General features: G+C 35.3%; 1 protein-coding gene across 2 annotated transcripts in view; it reads right to left on the bottom strand.

The window, feature by feature from the left end:
• Nucleotides 1–392: 392 nt before the first annotated feature.
• C3H21orf91 (chromosome 3 C21orf91 homolog) overlaps nucleotides 393–16,401 on the bottom strand; it is a 31,525-nt gene continuing 15,516 nt past the window's right edge. For both annotated transcript variants that reach the window (XM_044666905.1, XM_044666904.1), the window contains 3 exons: nucleotides 4,699–5,232; nucleotides 3,388–3,450; nucleotides 393–559 (listed from right to left, as the gene is read on the bottom strand). In XM_044666905.1, coding sequence (XP_044522840.1) covers nucleotides 393–559; nucleotides 3,388–3,450; nucleotides 4,699–5,232 — 764 coding nt within the window. The remainder of the gene's footprint in view (nucleotides 560–3,387; nucleotides 3,451–4,698; nucleotides 5,233–16,401) is intronic.

Genomic DNA, 16,401 nt, shown 5'->3' with positions numbered 1-16,401 from the left:
TCATAATAAATAAGAGGTGAATTTCATGAAGTTTTTCCCCTCTTAAAATTGTAATTTAATAGCTTAGCTTGACCTAAGGCTTTGACATTTTTCTATACATGAAAAGAAAAATGTTCATAACACTCACATTAAGTAAAACATCAAAGGGGTAGAAGAGGGGAGAGCATTTTCGATCATAAGTAAAATAGTAAAAAACAGCTTTTAAAATAAATCAAAATAATCCCCAGCTGACTTCAAAACATCAAGATTTGACTTATTTAAAATAGACTGAATGCCTTTGAAAGGATTCCAAATGTTTCCAAAAAGATGCCACAACTTTCCAACATACCCATTAGACGTTTGAATACATAGCTGACCAATAATGAAATGGTAGAATTAACTGACAGTCTTGTTCAATTACTTATGGGAAGGTTGCACTTCATTCCTTGTCTCCCCACTTGAAGACATGGCAACTTGGAATAATTTTTAAGTAGTTGTTCAATAGCAATATGTCGGACATGGAGTTCTGAAGCCAAAGAATCCTTTTCTTGTACTTGATGTGCCAGCTGCTCAAAAATTTCTAAAAGAATGTAAAGGAGTTTTATTTTTATTAGAAAGCACATGATTCACACACAGTTTATGATGTTGTGCAGTCATTTTGGTTGTATACTTCTCTTTGTTATCCCATAAGTTTTCTTGGTAAAAACAGTCAGGTCATTTTGCCATTTCCTTCTCCAGCTCAAAAGAGAAAACTGAGGCAAAAAGGGTTAAATGACTTGCCTAGGGTCACGCAGCAAGTGTCTGAGGATAGATTTGAATTCAGGAAGATGAATCTTCCAGATCCAAGCCACTGTGCCACCTAGCTGCCCCTGTGAGGTTCACAATGACTCATATTCCAAGTAATTTAAATGAATGTGTATCAAAATTTTTCTATTAAAAATAATCCTTATTCCTAAAATACCTCAAATACACAATGAAATTAGTAGGACTATCATTCATTATACTGATGTGTAATACTTTACCTAAGATGACCCCCAGATATATTATGCTACTAGTCACACATAGCAGCTAAATCCATTTCTTGAGCAGAATACATGATTTATAGTGAACCAAATTTTTTCTCATCCTTCTTCCACCTATTAGTTCTCTTTGAGATCTGGCTTCCCTCTGGGTGACAATGCATCTTCTCTAGTAATGTCTACAACTTCTCTTATGCCTAGCCCTGCCCCTGTCTCCCCCTTGGGGGAAAAATACACACCACAAAATATCAGAAAGTAAGATACTCCTTGATTGCTACTTCCAGACTCTCCTTTCTAGAAATCTCTTCTTTGAAGTCCCATCCAATCAAATATTTCCACCTACTAAATCTTTGTGGCTGCTATATACAAATTACCAATTCTTTCTCCAAAAATTTAGCACCCAACTTATCATTTTCCTTTCTTCCACAACTCCTATCCTGATAATAGGAAATGTCAACATTCACACTGAAGCTACCTCAAATGCTCTACTTCCAAATTCCTCATCCACCTAAATTCCATTACTTCATTCTACTTCAGCTATACATTGGAGTGGTCACACAAGCCTTTCACTTTCTTGATAATTTCAAATTGCATTCCAGAATGACTGGACCAATAAAGGGCTCCACATTAGTTTGCCATTCTTCCAGCAGTCAACACAAATTGATTGTTTTTTGCTCAGTAGGAAGTTTTTGAATTTGCAATTCTTCATGTACTCTGACCACTTTTAACCATTGAGGAATAGTTCTTGGTTTTACATATTTGCTCTAATAATTCTCTATACAACTTAGATTTCAGAACTTCTACCTATGTACAATAATATGAGCAAATTGATACCATTTCATATCTTAGAGCAGCATGAGTTTATGCAAAAGCTTTTCAATCTCACATCTTATTTACCTTTTGTAATCATATTTGGTTAAGAATTTTTCCCTTCATTAGGTTGTGGAAGTTAACCAAATTTTATTTTTCTTCTAATTCTTTTTTTGGTGTGACCATATTATACTTTCTTTTATACTGTTGCCAGCAGTTCTTGTCAAAAAAGCACTTCCCTCCAGTCACTTTTATGCTCTCAAGTTTTTTGAATAATGGCTTTAGTTAAAATGTCTTGATTCTTCCTTATCTAGGCTGTTTCACTGATGTTTTTGTCCTTTTAACCAGTACCAAATATTTTAATGATGTAAGGGTTAAATTAAGGAATTCAACAAAGTGAGGAGAGCAGTTTAATAGAAACTTTGTTTAATTTAAGAAAGAAGTAGAGGGGGCAGCTCAGTGGATTGAGAGCCAGACCTAGAGATGGGAGGTCCTAGGTTCAAATCTGGCCTCAGACACTTCCCAGCTGTGTGACCCTGAGCAAGTCACTTGAAAAAAAAAAAAAAAAAAAGGAAGTACAGATAGATAGAAAAGAGGAAAGTGAGAATATTAATCTTATACTCTATACATATGCCTAAAATTCCTAATACTACCTAAAATTTCCTAAAACTATCTGTAACTGTCTTCTCAGGACAGGTTCTTCTGCCTGGCATACCAGGCCTATTTTAACCTCCTCCATCTATAAATTATTCACTAACTACCTAACTCCACCACTCATTCACTTCTTCAATCAGTTTTCTATTGCAGCCCAACTATCCAGTAGCCAACTGACAGCAGATCCTTGCCTCAGAGACAGATCTCCTGCTCTCTAGAGATCCCAGAGGCAAAAGATCCCCAACTGTCCGCTGCTGCTTTCTTTCTCTCCTCACTAACCAACACTGCCCCCTAACTTCCTGCCAGAGAGCCTGCTATTTCCTCTCCTCAGTCCTGGTCTCCCTGGTAACGGAATCTTCAGCTCTTGCACACTGACTCCTGTCAGGTCTGATCTACTTAGAAATCCTGCTAGATCTCTAGCCTCTTAAGGAGACAGAGGAAGAGATTAAGAAAATCCCTTTAACACTGATTACTCTTTTAAAATTCCCCCTACTTTTTTTTTTTCATTTTTCCCCTTGAGATTCTAGAACTTATGTGCCTCCAAAGGTACTTTCCAATGATTCAAAATTTAAAGATTATATTCATATACATGTAAATGTCTCCCACCCCTGGCCACATTGTGTGCTGTTCCTCTGTCACCAATCTTTAGTAAAAAATTACAAAATGTACCTCTCAAACTATAACTAACATGAGAGTATAGCATTAAGTAAATGATCTTCTAGGAGAGTAGCAACTCCAGAATTTTTATTTTTACACCTTACCTTATAAAGTATACTTTACTTTAAAATCTCTGTGTTCTAGAATTCCAACACAATGTATTAATTCAAAATTAAAATCTAACTAAAGAAATCTTCTAATTCCTTTCAAAATGAGATTATTTTCTACACTATAAAATCATTCCTACATGTTAAATATTACTCCTTACCCTGGATTTGCTGGTGAAGCTTTTCATTCAGCTGCTCTACCTCACCAAGGCTCATCGAATTCACTGCAACATGAAAATATATTTATTATTACCATAAAAACTAGGAAAAATAAAACATTATTGTAACATTAAAAGTGAACTCTTTTTCTGAGACATTTTCATTTGCCCTTAGCTGGCACTGTGGAATGTAGCTATAAGTTGTTACTTAATACAAATTCAGTAGCTTCATAAATTATTAAAAATCATTAGACTATAGCTGAAACAATCAAAGAAAATTATGAACAGAAATACAACTTGTCAATCAGTGCAAACCCACTATGCATGTTTCTCCAATTCTTGTTCTGGGGCAATAATGAATTAATGTGCCAATGTTTCTGTTTAAAAAAATAACATACTTTTTTGGGTACTTGTCATTTTTCAATTGTGTCCAACTTTTCGTGATATCATTTGGGGTTTTCCTGGCAAAGATACTGACATGGTTTGCCATTACCTTCTCCAGCTCATTTTACAGATGAGGAAATGGAGACAAACAAGGTTAAGTAACTTGCCCAAGGTCACACAGCTAGTGTGAACTCAGGAAGGTGAGTCTTCCTGACTCTAAGCCAAAGGCTCTATCTACTGTATCACCTGGCTACCTTCTACTACTTGACATATTACAATTAATAGCAGGTGTTTTGTCATGCCACCCCCATTCAAAATGAAGGTTCTTGTGAAACTATAGAGATTGCACAATAATCAATAGCGGGCCCGTTTGTAACTATATGAAAGTCACCCTTCACTGACACTATTTAATTTTAGAAACTTAAGATAAAACAAAGGTACCATAAAATAATCCTTTTAAACCACATCAAGGATCCATTTAACTCTTCAACATTATGGAAGTCAACATTTTATTCGGGTCAAACAAGTAACAAACTAGCTGTAAATTATAGTTATAAAATGAAATATTTTGAGGGTTGATATTTTTAACAAATTTTATACCTTAGACAGTTTTTGAGTTATAGCGAAAAAATAATAATTGAAAATAATCTGTTACCCAATATTCTCATAATAAGGCTTTGGTCTATAAATGATAGAAAACAGGACAATAACTGCACCTTTTCCAGATTAACTGAAACTGTCAGAATTGTGCTTTTTGACATAGATTCAAGAATCTATAGTAATTGATAAATGATGAAAGATCAGGATAAAGCAGTAGTAGAGGAGCCCCCAAATAAGTTAATTGTGAAACATACAAAACTACACAGCTGACATATTACAAATGACAAAAATATAAAAATCTTCATCTCTCTCTGATACTGCTTTACTTACATTGTTCTCTGGTATAATAAGTGTGTTGTCTCTGGTCACTAATATCTGAAACAGAGGCTTTCTTTTCTTTTTTCTGAGCTTGCTGGTGATGAGACCACAAAACACTATTATGGGAGAAAGGGGCACTTGGATCTTGCAGCATATCAAGCCCAAAGTTTGTAGATTCTCTTTGCTCCAAAATCCTTTGTGCATGGTTTGAGATGCTTACTGTTGTTCCATCTATCCATTTTGCAGAATACTTTGGTACTTGGGAATCAAACTGTGGCAATAACTTTCTATCTGACTTATGTCTAAAATTTAAAAGTGAGTGCTGGGAAGTTTTAGAACATTCAGAATCAGTCTCTACATCCTTATTCTGAGCATGCCGTATAATCCAATTTATCTTTTTACTAAATATAGTTTTGACTTCTTCATAAGTGCTTTTGGAGAGTTTAGATCGAGGACAATCCTGGTTTGCTATCAAATGGAATTTTTCAAAGCACTCTTTGTGGCCCCTTAATGATCTTGTATGCAAGAGATTAGATTTTGGTACTCCTAAAAAGAAAACAAAAGGATTAAAAATGTAAATATTAATAATTTCAAAATCATAAATCTTAGAAAAAAAGAAAAAAGAATGTAAATTAGGGAAAAAACAAAAATAATTTTTAAGTGGGGTTTGGACTGGGGTATAAGAAGTTCTAACGGAAAAATACTCTCAACACTGCAAGCTGATAACTGTTGGGAAATTTACAGAGAGAACTGCCTGGGCAGTAAAGAGATTAAGTGGTTTAGCTAGGGTCACAGAGCCAGGGTGAGTGTTTATTTTAATGTCGAAGATCCCTTTGGAAATCTGATGAAACTTAAGAACTTCTTTCTCAGAACAAGAAGATAATGCCAAACTTCAGTTACAGGCTAGTAAAAATACATATTTAAGTGTGTATATACATCTATATGTGTATATGTGTTTCTGTATGTACAAATTCATATTCACAGGCACCTAGATTCCCTGTAATCTATCTGTCCAATATTGTTCAAAACCTTCATGTTAGAGGCTAGACTTGAACCAAGAGATATGAGTACATTTCAGTCCGTGGTTTGAAATAATCACCAGCTTGGATGTGGTCCTGTGGTTCTGACTGGCGAAGTGTCTCCACTCGTTGATTCCCCACCTCCAGAAGGGATTAGGAGCAAAAAGCCCCCAAAGGTGGGTGCCCAGAAAAGAACCCCTTCTTGTAGGTAGGAACCCTGAATGGCACCCTGCCAGTCCCACCAGAGTTGCAAATTGTTGCATAATTTTTTCTAACCATAGGTATACAAAAGATAAGCAAAATATCCAAACCAAAAAGAAAGATAGGTTTATTGGGGGAGAGAGGTCCCACAACAAAGCTGGACCAGAGGACCCTGAGCACTGTGAGAGACTTTCCTTTATACCCCAAAGAATTAGACACTTTTATACCAGTACAAAAATGGTAAAAAGTAATCATACCTCTCAAAGAATAAAGACCCAGAAGCAACTGGTTAAGTCAACTAGGAAGCACCCCTTATTTGGTGAAAGAAATCTTTTGATCATAACTTAGAAATCACTTGATGGAAAGGGAGGAAGCACTGATGCCTGGGCTAAGAGTGGTTATAAGGATATTAGAAAATAAGTATTGTTTTATTAGCTTAGAAATAAGAAGTAGAGAAGCTGGCTTGAGGAAGAATTGGGAGTTTCAAACAGAGCTGAGCCAGAGTGTCAATTTCAAATGTTGACAGCTAACGGTTTTTCTGAACAATTATTCTGGCGGGGGTCGAGGTAGGGGTAGTGCAGGTTAGTCTCTGGCAGTTGGCAGAGTCACACACACAGACTCTCTGAGGACTTGGAGGAGGTAACATCTTTGGCTCTCTCTCTCACTGTCTGAGATAGAAGGAAAAGAGAAAAAGATCAAAAGGAGCTTAATGGTTTCTTTTTCCAACTTAGGAAATAACAGTGACTATCTATTGCTGTTTTTATAAGATTGTTTTAACTCTGAGAAGAACAAAGAAAAACCTGGTCTTCGGTTTGGAATCTGAATCTGCTAAGGCTCAGAGTCCTAACTTGATTCTTGTTGAGATTCAGCCAGCTAATCTTTGTTATTTTTATAACTTGGAGGCGAAGTTAAGAATTACAAGGATAATAGTGTTAGGTTATTTAGAATAGTAAAAAATTTGGGTTAGTCAGATCAAGAAGGATCAGTATAGCCTATGGACACAGGTGAAGCAGTTCCTTGCAGAACCGAGGAGTTTTATTTAGGTGGAGTTAGAATCCCTTGTAGTTAGAAATCCTTTTTATCCTTGTATTTTCAATAGTTTATTTTTCTATAACAAGAATCTCTTTAGTGTCCTTGTGCCTAGCACTGAAGAGAAGTTCACTTAAAGAGTATCAAAATCAGTTTATAACCAATAATCAATCCATTGCCTTTAATTAGTTTTTACAATTTTATGGATTCACTCTTTACCTTATATTTCCTGGACTGAAGGTATAACTTAGAGTTTACTCTTAGACCCCAGCTTTTGGGACAAAATTCACTATTTGACAAAAACTGCTGGGAAAATTGGAAAACAGTATGGGGAAAATTAGGTTTAGATCAACATCTTGTACCCTGTAACAAGGAAAAATTCAAAATTAATAAATGACTTTAAAATGTAAAGAGTGAAATCATAAATAAATTAGATGAGCAGAGATTAGTATACCTATCAGATCTGTGGGAAAGGAAGGAATTTAAGACCAAGCAAGAGAGAACATTGCAAAATGTAAAATGAATGACTTTGATTATATCAAATTAAAAAAGTTTTATAAAAACAAAACCAATGCAACCAAAAAACTGGGAGAACATTTTTATAACAAAACTCTGACAAAGTTCCTTATATATTTGGGAAATTAAACCTAAGTCAAATCTACAAAAAAATCGAGCCATTCCCCAATTGATAAATGGTCAAGGGACATGAATAGGCAGTTTTCAGATAAAGAAATCAAAACTATCAATAAACACATGAAAAAGTATTCTAAATCCCTCCTGATTAGAGAAATGAAAATTAAAACAACTCTGAGGTACCACCTTACATCTAGTAGTCTGGCCAATATGGTAGCAAAGGAAAGTGATAAATGTTGGAGGAGATGTGGCAAAATTGGGACACTGATACACTGCTGGTGGAGTTATGAATTGGTCCAACCATTCTGGAGGGCAATTTGGAGTTATGCACAAAGGGCTTTAAATTAATACCTACCCTTTGACTCAGCTATACCACTGTTGGGTTTGTACCCCAAAGAGATAATAAGAAAAAAGATATACAAAAATATTCATAGCTGTGCTCTTTGTGGTGACAAAAAAATTGGAAAATGAGGGGATATCCATCAATTTGGGGTATGGCTGAACAAACTGTGGTATATCTTTGTGATGAAATATTATTGTGCTGAAAGGAATAAAGAAATGGAAGAATTCCATGAGAATTGGAACGACATCCAGGAATTGACGCAAAGCAAAAGGAGCAAAACCAGAAGAACATTGTACACAGAGACTGATAGATACACTGTGTTAATATCGAATGTAATGGACTTCTGTACTAGCAGCAATGTAATGACCCAGAACAAATCCAGAGAAACTTATGAGTAAGAAAGCTATCCACAGCCAGAGAAAGAACTGTGAAACCAGAAATGCATTAGAAAAATATATGATCAATCACGTAGAACAAAAGAGATATAATTAGGGTTTTGATGTTAAAGAATCATTCTACTGCAAATACGAATAACATGGAAATGGGTTTTGAACAATGATACATGTGTAACCCAGTGGAAATGCTTGTGGGCTTTGGGAGGGGGAAGGAGAAATGGGGATGGGGAGCATGAATCATGTGTTAGGAGAGTTTTTCTTAATTTCTCCCTTTTTATATTGAAGAGGTAAGGGAGCAAGATTTCTGAGTAAGAGCCACCCTGCTGTGCAAACTGTCAGTTGGTGAATGAGAAGGATGTGGCTGAGAGTCAGTTAGGCAGTTGGAAAGGGGTTTTTTGTCTCTGGGTCCCCTGGGAAAGGAGTGTGTGGCTTGCTCTCTCTGGGATTGTGAGTTTTGAACTGACAGTTGGAGACTGAGAGATGGAATTAAGGCCTTAATAGCCTTATTGATTATTGATTATCTTGGGTAGATAGATAGTAGGTATATTATTAGATAGAGTAGAAAAGTTAGGCCGGAGAAGGCACACTGTCCTTGAAGGCAGATAGATTTAGGATTTTCTAGAAAAATTTTAGTTAGGATAAGGTTTTTAGGTATAGTTATAAGCTATTATAAGAGTATTCTCACTTTCCTCCTTCCTATTTCCTATCCATAGTTTCCTAAGGTTGTGTTTAAGAAGCTGCTCTCCTGACTTCTGTTCAAACTCCTACCCCAAAAATTTAACCCTTCATACAAAAATTATAGCCGCGCTTTTTGTGGTGGCAAAAAACTAGAAAATGAGGGTATGCCCTTCAAATTGGGGAATGGCTGAACAAATTGTGGTATATGCTGGTAATGGAATATTATTGTGCTCAAAGGAATAATAAACTGGAGGAATTCCATGTGAACTGGAAAGACCTCCAGGAATTGATGCAGAGTGAAAGGAGCAGAGCCAAAAGAACATTGTATACAGAGACTGATACACTGTGGTAAAATTGAATGTAATAGACTTCTGTACTAGCAGTAATGCAATGACCCAGGACAATTTTGAGGGATTTATGGAAAAGTACGCTACCCACATTCAGAGGAAGAACTACAGAAGTGGAAACACAGAAGAAAAACAACTGCTTGAACACACGGGTTGATGCAGACATGATTGGGGATGTAGACTCGAAACGACCACACCAATGCAACTATCAATAATAAGTAAATAAATCTTGATTGATGACACAGGTTAAAACCAGTGGAAACGTGCATTGGATACTGAGGTGGGGGGGGGGGGGTGAAGGGAAAAGTAAAAACATGAATCATGGAACCATGGAAAATTCTTCTAAAAAAATAAAATATTTAAATCTTAAAAAAAAAAAAAAAAAAACATTTAACCCTTCACACATGTAACCACAGAAAAATATTCTAAATAAAAAATTTTTTTTATTTAGTCCAAAAGACATCTTTTTTCTCCTTATATATCTGTAATTAATGGAACCCAAAGAATATAGTATGTCAAGAAAAAAAGTTTTGTTAAAAAACATAAGAAAAGTTATTTGAATTATATAAAAATTAAAAATTATAATATACTTTTAGATTTTCTAACTTTGTAGAGTGTAATGCTTCTCTACCTCAAGTGTTTTTATAAAAAATCAAATATAATTTATAATATTATGATCAAATCTTCCAAAGTCAAATAAAAATTTTTTTGAGTTCAAGATTACTCCCTGGTCATAAACCCCAGTGAATGTAATTATGAGAAAATCCAACAAATAGTCAAGTTGATAGCTGATAGATCATTAAGAAGGGGGCAACTATGTGGTAGTGCATATAATTCCTAGCTGTGTGACTCTGGGCAAGTCATTTACTTCCATTCACTAGCCCTTACTACTCTTCTGCCTTAGAACCAATACACAGTACTGATTCTAAAATGGAAGGTAAGGCGGGTAGCTGAGTGGTTCAGTGGATTGAGAGCCAGGCCTAGAGACGGAAGTCCTGGGTTCAAATTTGGCCTTACATACTTCCTAGCTATGTGACCCTGGGCAAGTCACTTAACCCCCATTGCCTATCCCTTACCATTCTTCTGCCTTAGAATTAATACCAGGATTGATTCTGAAATGGAAGGTAAGGGTTTTAAAAAATAAAATGAAATAAAATAAAATGGAAGGTAAGGATTAAAAAAAAAAAAGAAGCAGAAGCTATTACAGATTTCTACACTTATTGTTGTCTATTTTCAAAACAATTATTATAAATCAGATTGATTTAAATCTAAATTTGGGCTAAAGTTATGAGTGTGTTCTGTCATTGATAAAAGAAAAATTGCAAATGTCTGTTTGTTCTACTATATAATCTGACATATTCACCTTTTACTCTCTCTCACCAATTCTGAAGCTATGTGTAACTGTTTAAAAAATACTAACATTCCAAGACTTTTTAAGAACTTATGGTTAAGTCACAAAAAGCATTCCAAGGTATTTCATTCATGCAAAGTAACACTTCAAAAACTATTTAAAATTTAGTTTTTTGTTCATTTTGGCAGCTCTTATTTGTAATAATTGTGTATATTGTAAAAAAAAATGGTAAATGAAACTGTATAGGAGGTTGTGAGACCTCCTATATAGATGGTGTATAAATAAGCTTCATTAACTCTGCAGCTAGATGTGGTTTGTGTTGAATCAGCTGACAGGTCACTTCACTCAATTAATTCCACCTTTACAACTGATCAATGAGGAAATAGATGATTCTTCCCTCAACTGTCAGTGCTATATGAACTTAGTTCTTTAGATGAACTCAAAATTAATAAATTCTAACTATTATGAATATTATTTCTGACTGCAATTTGTTAATCCTGAACACAGATCAATAAGCTCTTGGATGACTTTAGTGATGTAAAAGAGAAGTGTTAACTGACAACTTCCCCTTGGAATGTTCAGTACAGATCAGGTCAGTACCAGCTTCTCTCTATTAACTTATTTAGTGATAGTAAACAAGATTAGGGAAAGATTAAGTTAAAATATTGAGAAAAGGGATTAGGGATAAATCCTAAAACCTCATCTAACTAATGAAGTTATATTAACTCTTTTGAAGTTTTCAGGAGAAGCTGATTTCCTGAAGCCTGCCAGGCAGATTGCCTTAGTCAAGCCTAAGGCCTGACTCTGATTAATTGATGTTCAAGTTGATTTGATTTAACTGAGTTGATCTTCTTGTTGGTGTTTTGCTAAATTTATATATTGTTGATGATGATGTTTAAAGTCAGATGCTGTTAGCACTAGATGAGCAATGAGCAGCCTAAGTAAACTAATCCTAAGAGATATAAGTTAACCTATCTAAGAGACAATCCTGAAATGCCTACCCTCCCACCATATCTCCAGATTGAGACCCTGAAGCTAGAAATCTCTCTCAATTTATAGGCTCATCTCAACAGACTTTTTGGTCTCATGCCAGCTCATGCCACCCCTGCATTCTGTATTCCAACTCAGTAACTGGCAACTATCCTAGTCCAAAATGGCTTCTTGCAAAAGTATTTACAACATTTAAGCTAAATTAGTATTTGCATATATAAAGGTCCACAAATTGAACAAAAACTAGTTTCTTGTAACAAAATCTATTTGTTAAAAAAATCATTAGACTCTCAAAGTCTTCACAAAAAAATTAGCCAACATTTAAATTGTATTAGAGAACCAATTTAGCAAAGCCCTTTTTCTAATGATTTGCATACAAGTTCCAGGTAAGATAAGGAGCAGATAATTTGAAAATAGGACAAAGAGAAATTTATTTGGAGCTCATGTATCTACTTAAAAACAATTATGGAATTACATTTCCTACTATAATAATTAAAGAAGCTTTTTCAGACTCCCTCTGGATAGTTAGCACTATCCAGATAGATATCCAGAGAAGCAATTTAGCAAAAATGGAAAATGGTAACTCACATTTATATGTCTTATGGTTACAAAACATTTGTAATTAGCATGTTAGGTCTGTATTAGTACTACTGTTGATTTCAGAATATTACCATAGTACAGAAAATGGTTAAAAAATTTTAAAGGGCTACCTTCAAACCACTGATTTCTGCCTTTTGAACTTGAATGGAAAAAAATCATTTAAAATGGTTCATAAAATTAAGGACTTAAATGGCATTCAATTTAGGAATCTTTGATATATTAACTTTTATAAGAAATAAAATTTTGTTTCTAAGTCACAATTATAATATGATTTAAACTAAAAATATAAAATGATGTTTTATAATAATGGAATTTTAAAACTGCCTTTCAATATTCTATTGCAATGAATTCTAACTGATGTTAGTCATTAAACTCTTGAGAAAAGAAAAACTTGCATAATTTCATTTCACACATCAATTAGAAGCAGTTCACAGAATATGGTTAGCTTAGTACAATTCTTACCTCTTGTCTGACCTTAGTTAAGCCCTGTTTTGCCTTGATTATACTGTTTTTATATCAAAATATTGTTTCTATACATGCTCCTTTTAGAAAAGCATAAATAAAACAACTTGTTCAACTTCTCTCAGAATATTAATTCCTATATGGCAGGGACTATTTTTCATTTTTACCTTTCTATGTATCACCAGAACCTCTTACACAGAGTACACACTTAATAAATTCTTGTTTAATCAAACTGAATCCCTCAAACATTTTGATTTAGTCAGCTAGAGTCATAATTTAAAAGTTTCTCAAAATAGAATCTATTATGGTTCACAAGTAAAGAAAATTGCTCAGAGATGTTAAAGGGATTTTCTAAATCTCCCTGTCTCTTTAAGAGCAGAATCTAATTAAGAGTCAAGAACTGAGAGGCTGCTCTGAGAGAGCTGAAGATTCCGTTACCTAGGAGACAAGGAAGATATATAGAAAGACAGCTGAGAGGACTTTTGCTTTGGGATTTCTCAGAGAGCAGAAGCTGTCTTTTTCTCTCAGTCAAAAAACTGACAGGTGGTTCTACTACTGACAAATGGGATAGAAAAGGAGGTTGTAGGTGATTAATGTTTATTGATTAACTTAGGTAGGTAGGCAGTGAACATATTTCTAGGTAGTAGTAGTGTAGAAAAGTTAGGCCTGGCCTAGCCTCTGCTCTAGGCATCCCAGATTACAAAAAAATCATGCACTTTGCATGTACATGAACAAAGAGGAGTAGCTTCAGGCTTAACACAAGCTTTAGGACCTGTTCAATGTCCAATTGCATATTATTTGGCTCAACCAGACCCAATAGCTTCTGGAGCACACCATGTCTTAAAGGTATAGCCTCAACAACTTTGTTAGTAACAAAATCCGCAGATTTAGTATTGGGATGCCCACTAACGATAATGTGCCCTCATGAAGTAGAAACATTATTACTAAGACAAAGAACACAGGCATTCTCCGACCAAAGACTTACAAAATATAAAATAACTTTATTAGCTAATGAAAACAGCACTTTAAAATGCTGCATAACACTCAACCCTGCTACCTTGCTTCCAGATTTACCAATCACAGGAGAACCATTGCATAGTTGGGAATCATTAGTATCCATGGCAGAAAAACTTCATGAAAATCTCCTGGACATTCCTTTGGAAAATGCAGATCTAGTTTTGTTTACAGAAGGTTTTTCCTTTATGAGAAATGGTATACGTTATTCTGGAGCAGCTGTAGTCACAGAATTTGCCACTCTGTGGTCAGCTTCACTTCTATCAAATATAAATGCATAAGGAGCAGAATTAATAGTGTTAAGACAAGCCTGTGTAATCTCAAGGGATAAGAAAGCAACAATATACACTGATTCAAAACATGCCTTTGGGGGCAGCTGGGTAGCTCAGTGGATTGAGAGCCAAGCCTAGAGACGGGAGGTCCTAGGTTCAAATCCGGCCTCAGACACTTCCCAGCTGTGTGACCCTGGGCAAGTCACTTGACCCCCATTGCCTACCCTTACCACTCTTCCACCTATAAGTCAATACACAGAAGTTAAGGGTTTAAAATAAAAACAAACAAACAAACAAAAAAATGCCTTTGGAATATGTCATGATATTGGTACCCTTTGGCTTCAAAGGAGATTCTTAACATCAGCTGGCAAAATGATTGCAAATGCTAAAATTATAAATGAGGTTCTTTCAGCTCTCCAACTACCTGAAACCCTGGCTGTTGTACATTACTCTACCCATACAGGTAGAACTAACCCTGTTTCAAGAGGAAACCACCAGGCAGATGTTGCTGCAAAACTCACTGCTATAGAAGGCCCTGAAATGATTTCAAATTTGGCAATTATCAATGAATCAGATTTATCCCTTGCATATAATGAAAAAGAAGTTAAAAATGGAAATAAGGGGGCAGCTGGGTAGCTCAGTGTAGTAAGAGTCAGGCCTAGAGACAGGAGGTCCTAGGTTTAAACCCGGCCTCAGCCACTTCCCAGCTGTGTGACCCTGGGCAAGTCACTTGACCCCCATTGCCCACCCTTACCACTCTTCCACCTATGAGACAATACACCGAAGTACAAGGGTTTAAAAAAAAAATGGAAATAAAACTTTAAGGCTAAACAGGTTAATGGGGTATGGGTAGCATCAGAAGGTAAATCAATGCTTCCTAGAACTTTTTATCAACAAATCTGCCAATCCATCCATAAAAATGATCATTTTAGAACCAAAGGCATTGTAGATTCTATAAAAAAAAAAGTATGGAGAGCCCCTGGCATAACCACCATTGCCTCTAAAGTATGTGCAGCCTGTAAGACTTGCCAAGCATATAATCAGCATATATTTCACAGAAAAGCTTTTGGGGGACGTCTTTTAGCCTACACATTGTTTGAACATCTCCAAATTGATTTCATTAAAATGCCAAAAGCTGGACATTACAAATTTTGCTCAGTATAGCAGACCAGCTAACCAGATGGCCAGAGACATTTCCAACAAGTTGCGCTATAGTGGTGTTTATTGCCAAAGTACTTCTAAAAGAAATCGTACCTCGTTTTGGTTTACTAGCAAGAATTGATTCAGATAGGGGAATGCATTTTACAGACTCAGTTTTATCACAAATACTCATGTTTGGGAATAACACCAAAATTTCATGTATCAAACCACCTCTAGAGCTCAAGGTAAGTAGAAAGAATGAACAGAGAATTGAAGACCATGACTGGCAAACTACATACTGACTCATTTGAAATGGCCTGACACTCTATCTTTAGTTAGCATTATTCTACTTTCGAAGCAGGCCAAGGGGAGATCTACACACTTCACCATTTGAGATGCTATTTGGTCATCCACTAATTCATGCAAAACTTTTTAACCCTGTATATACATCACTGCTTGGAGGAGATACTAATATTGCCACATATATATGAGATCTGCAAATCAAGATAAAAGAACTTCAAGAATCAGGAGCTGTGGTGCAAACTGGACCTAAAGATTTTTCTCTACATGATTTAAATCCAGGAGATACAGTGTATGTAAAGAACTTCCAGTGCAATGGAGCAACTTGGCCATCCTAGGAAGGTCCATTGCAAGTACTTTTAACAATCCCTACAGCTAACAAAATAGGAGAAAAGACATTGTGGATTCATTGTTCTCATGTGAAAAGAATACCTTACATCAAAAATGATTGACTGCATGCATCAAGGACAAGACCACAGAGACAACTGGACACTATTTTCAATGACACTGAACTCCTGAACTTATATTTTGCTTTTCAATAAAAGGTTTGATTTTCTTGTACTTAAAGATTTGATTTTGAGATAAAATGAGTAATACCAAATAGGTAAGTGTATAATTTATGTTATGTTATAGTGATTTGTTTAGAAATAATATTATTATAGAATAAATGATAAAGTGTTGGTTAACACCCAGCTCAGGGGGGATATTATATTTAAATAATATTCTTGTATATAAAGTTCTTGTATTTTTTTTACATAGTAACTGTAAAGTGAATTTAGGTTCTTATTTCTGTAGAGTATAGTCAGAATTGTGTTATTCTGTAACTGTAAATATTTGTAATTGTATATAATTTGAGACTTGCAGGTTGCAAGATCGATCTCTCTCTCTCTCTCTCTCTCTCTCTCTCTCTCTCTCTCTCTCTCTCTCTCTCTCTCTCTCTC

The sequence above is a fragment of the Gracilinanus agilis genome, chromosome 3, assembly GCF_016433145.1.
Source record: "Gracilinanus agilis isolate LMUSP501 chromosome 3, AgileGrace, whole genome shotgun sequence".
Classification (NCBI taxonomy): domain Eukaryota; kingdom Metazoa; phylum Chordata; class Mammalia; order Didelphimorphia; family Didelphidae; genus Gracilinanus; species Gracilinanus agilis.
This window is presented reverse-complemented; position numbering and strand designations above follow the sequence as displayed.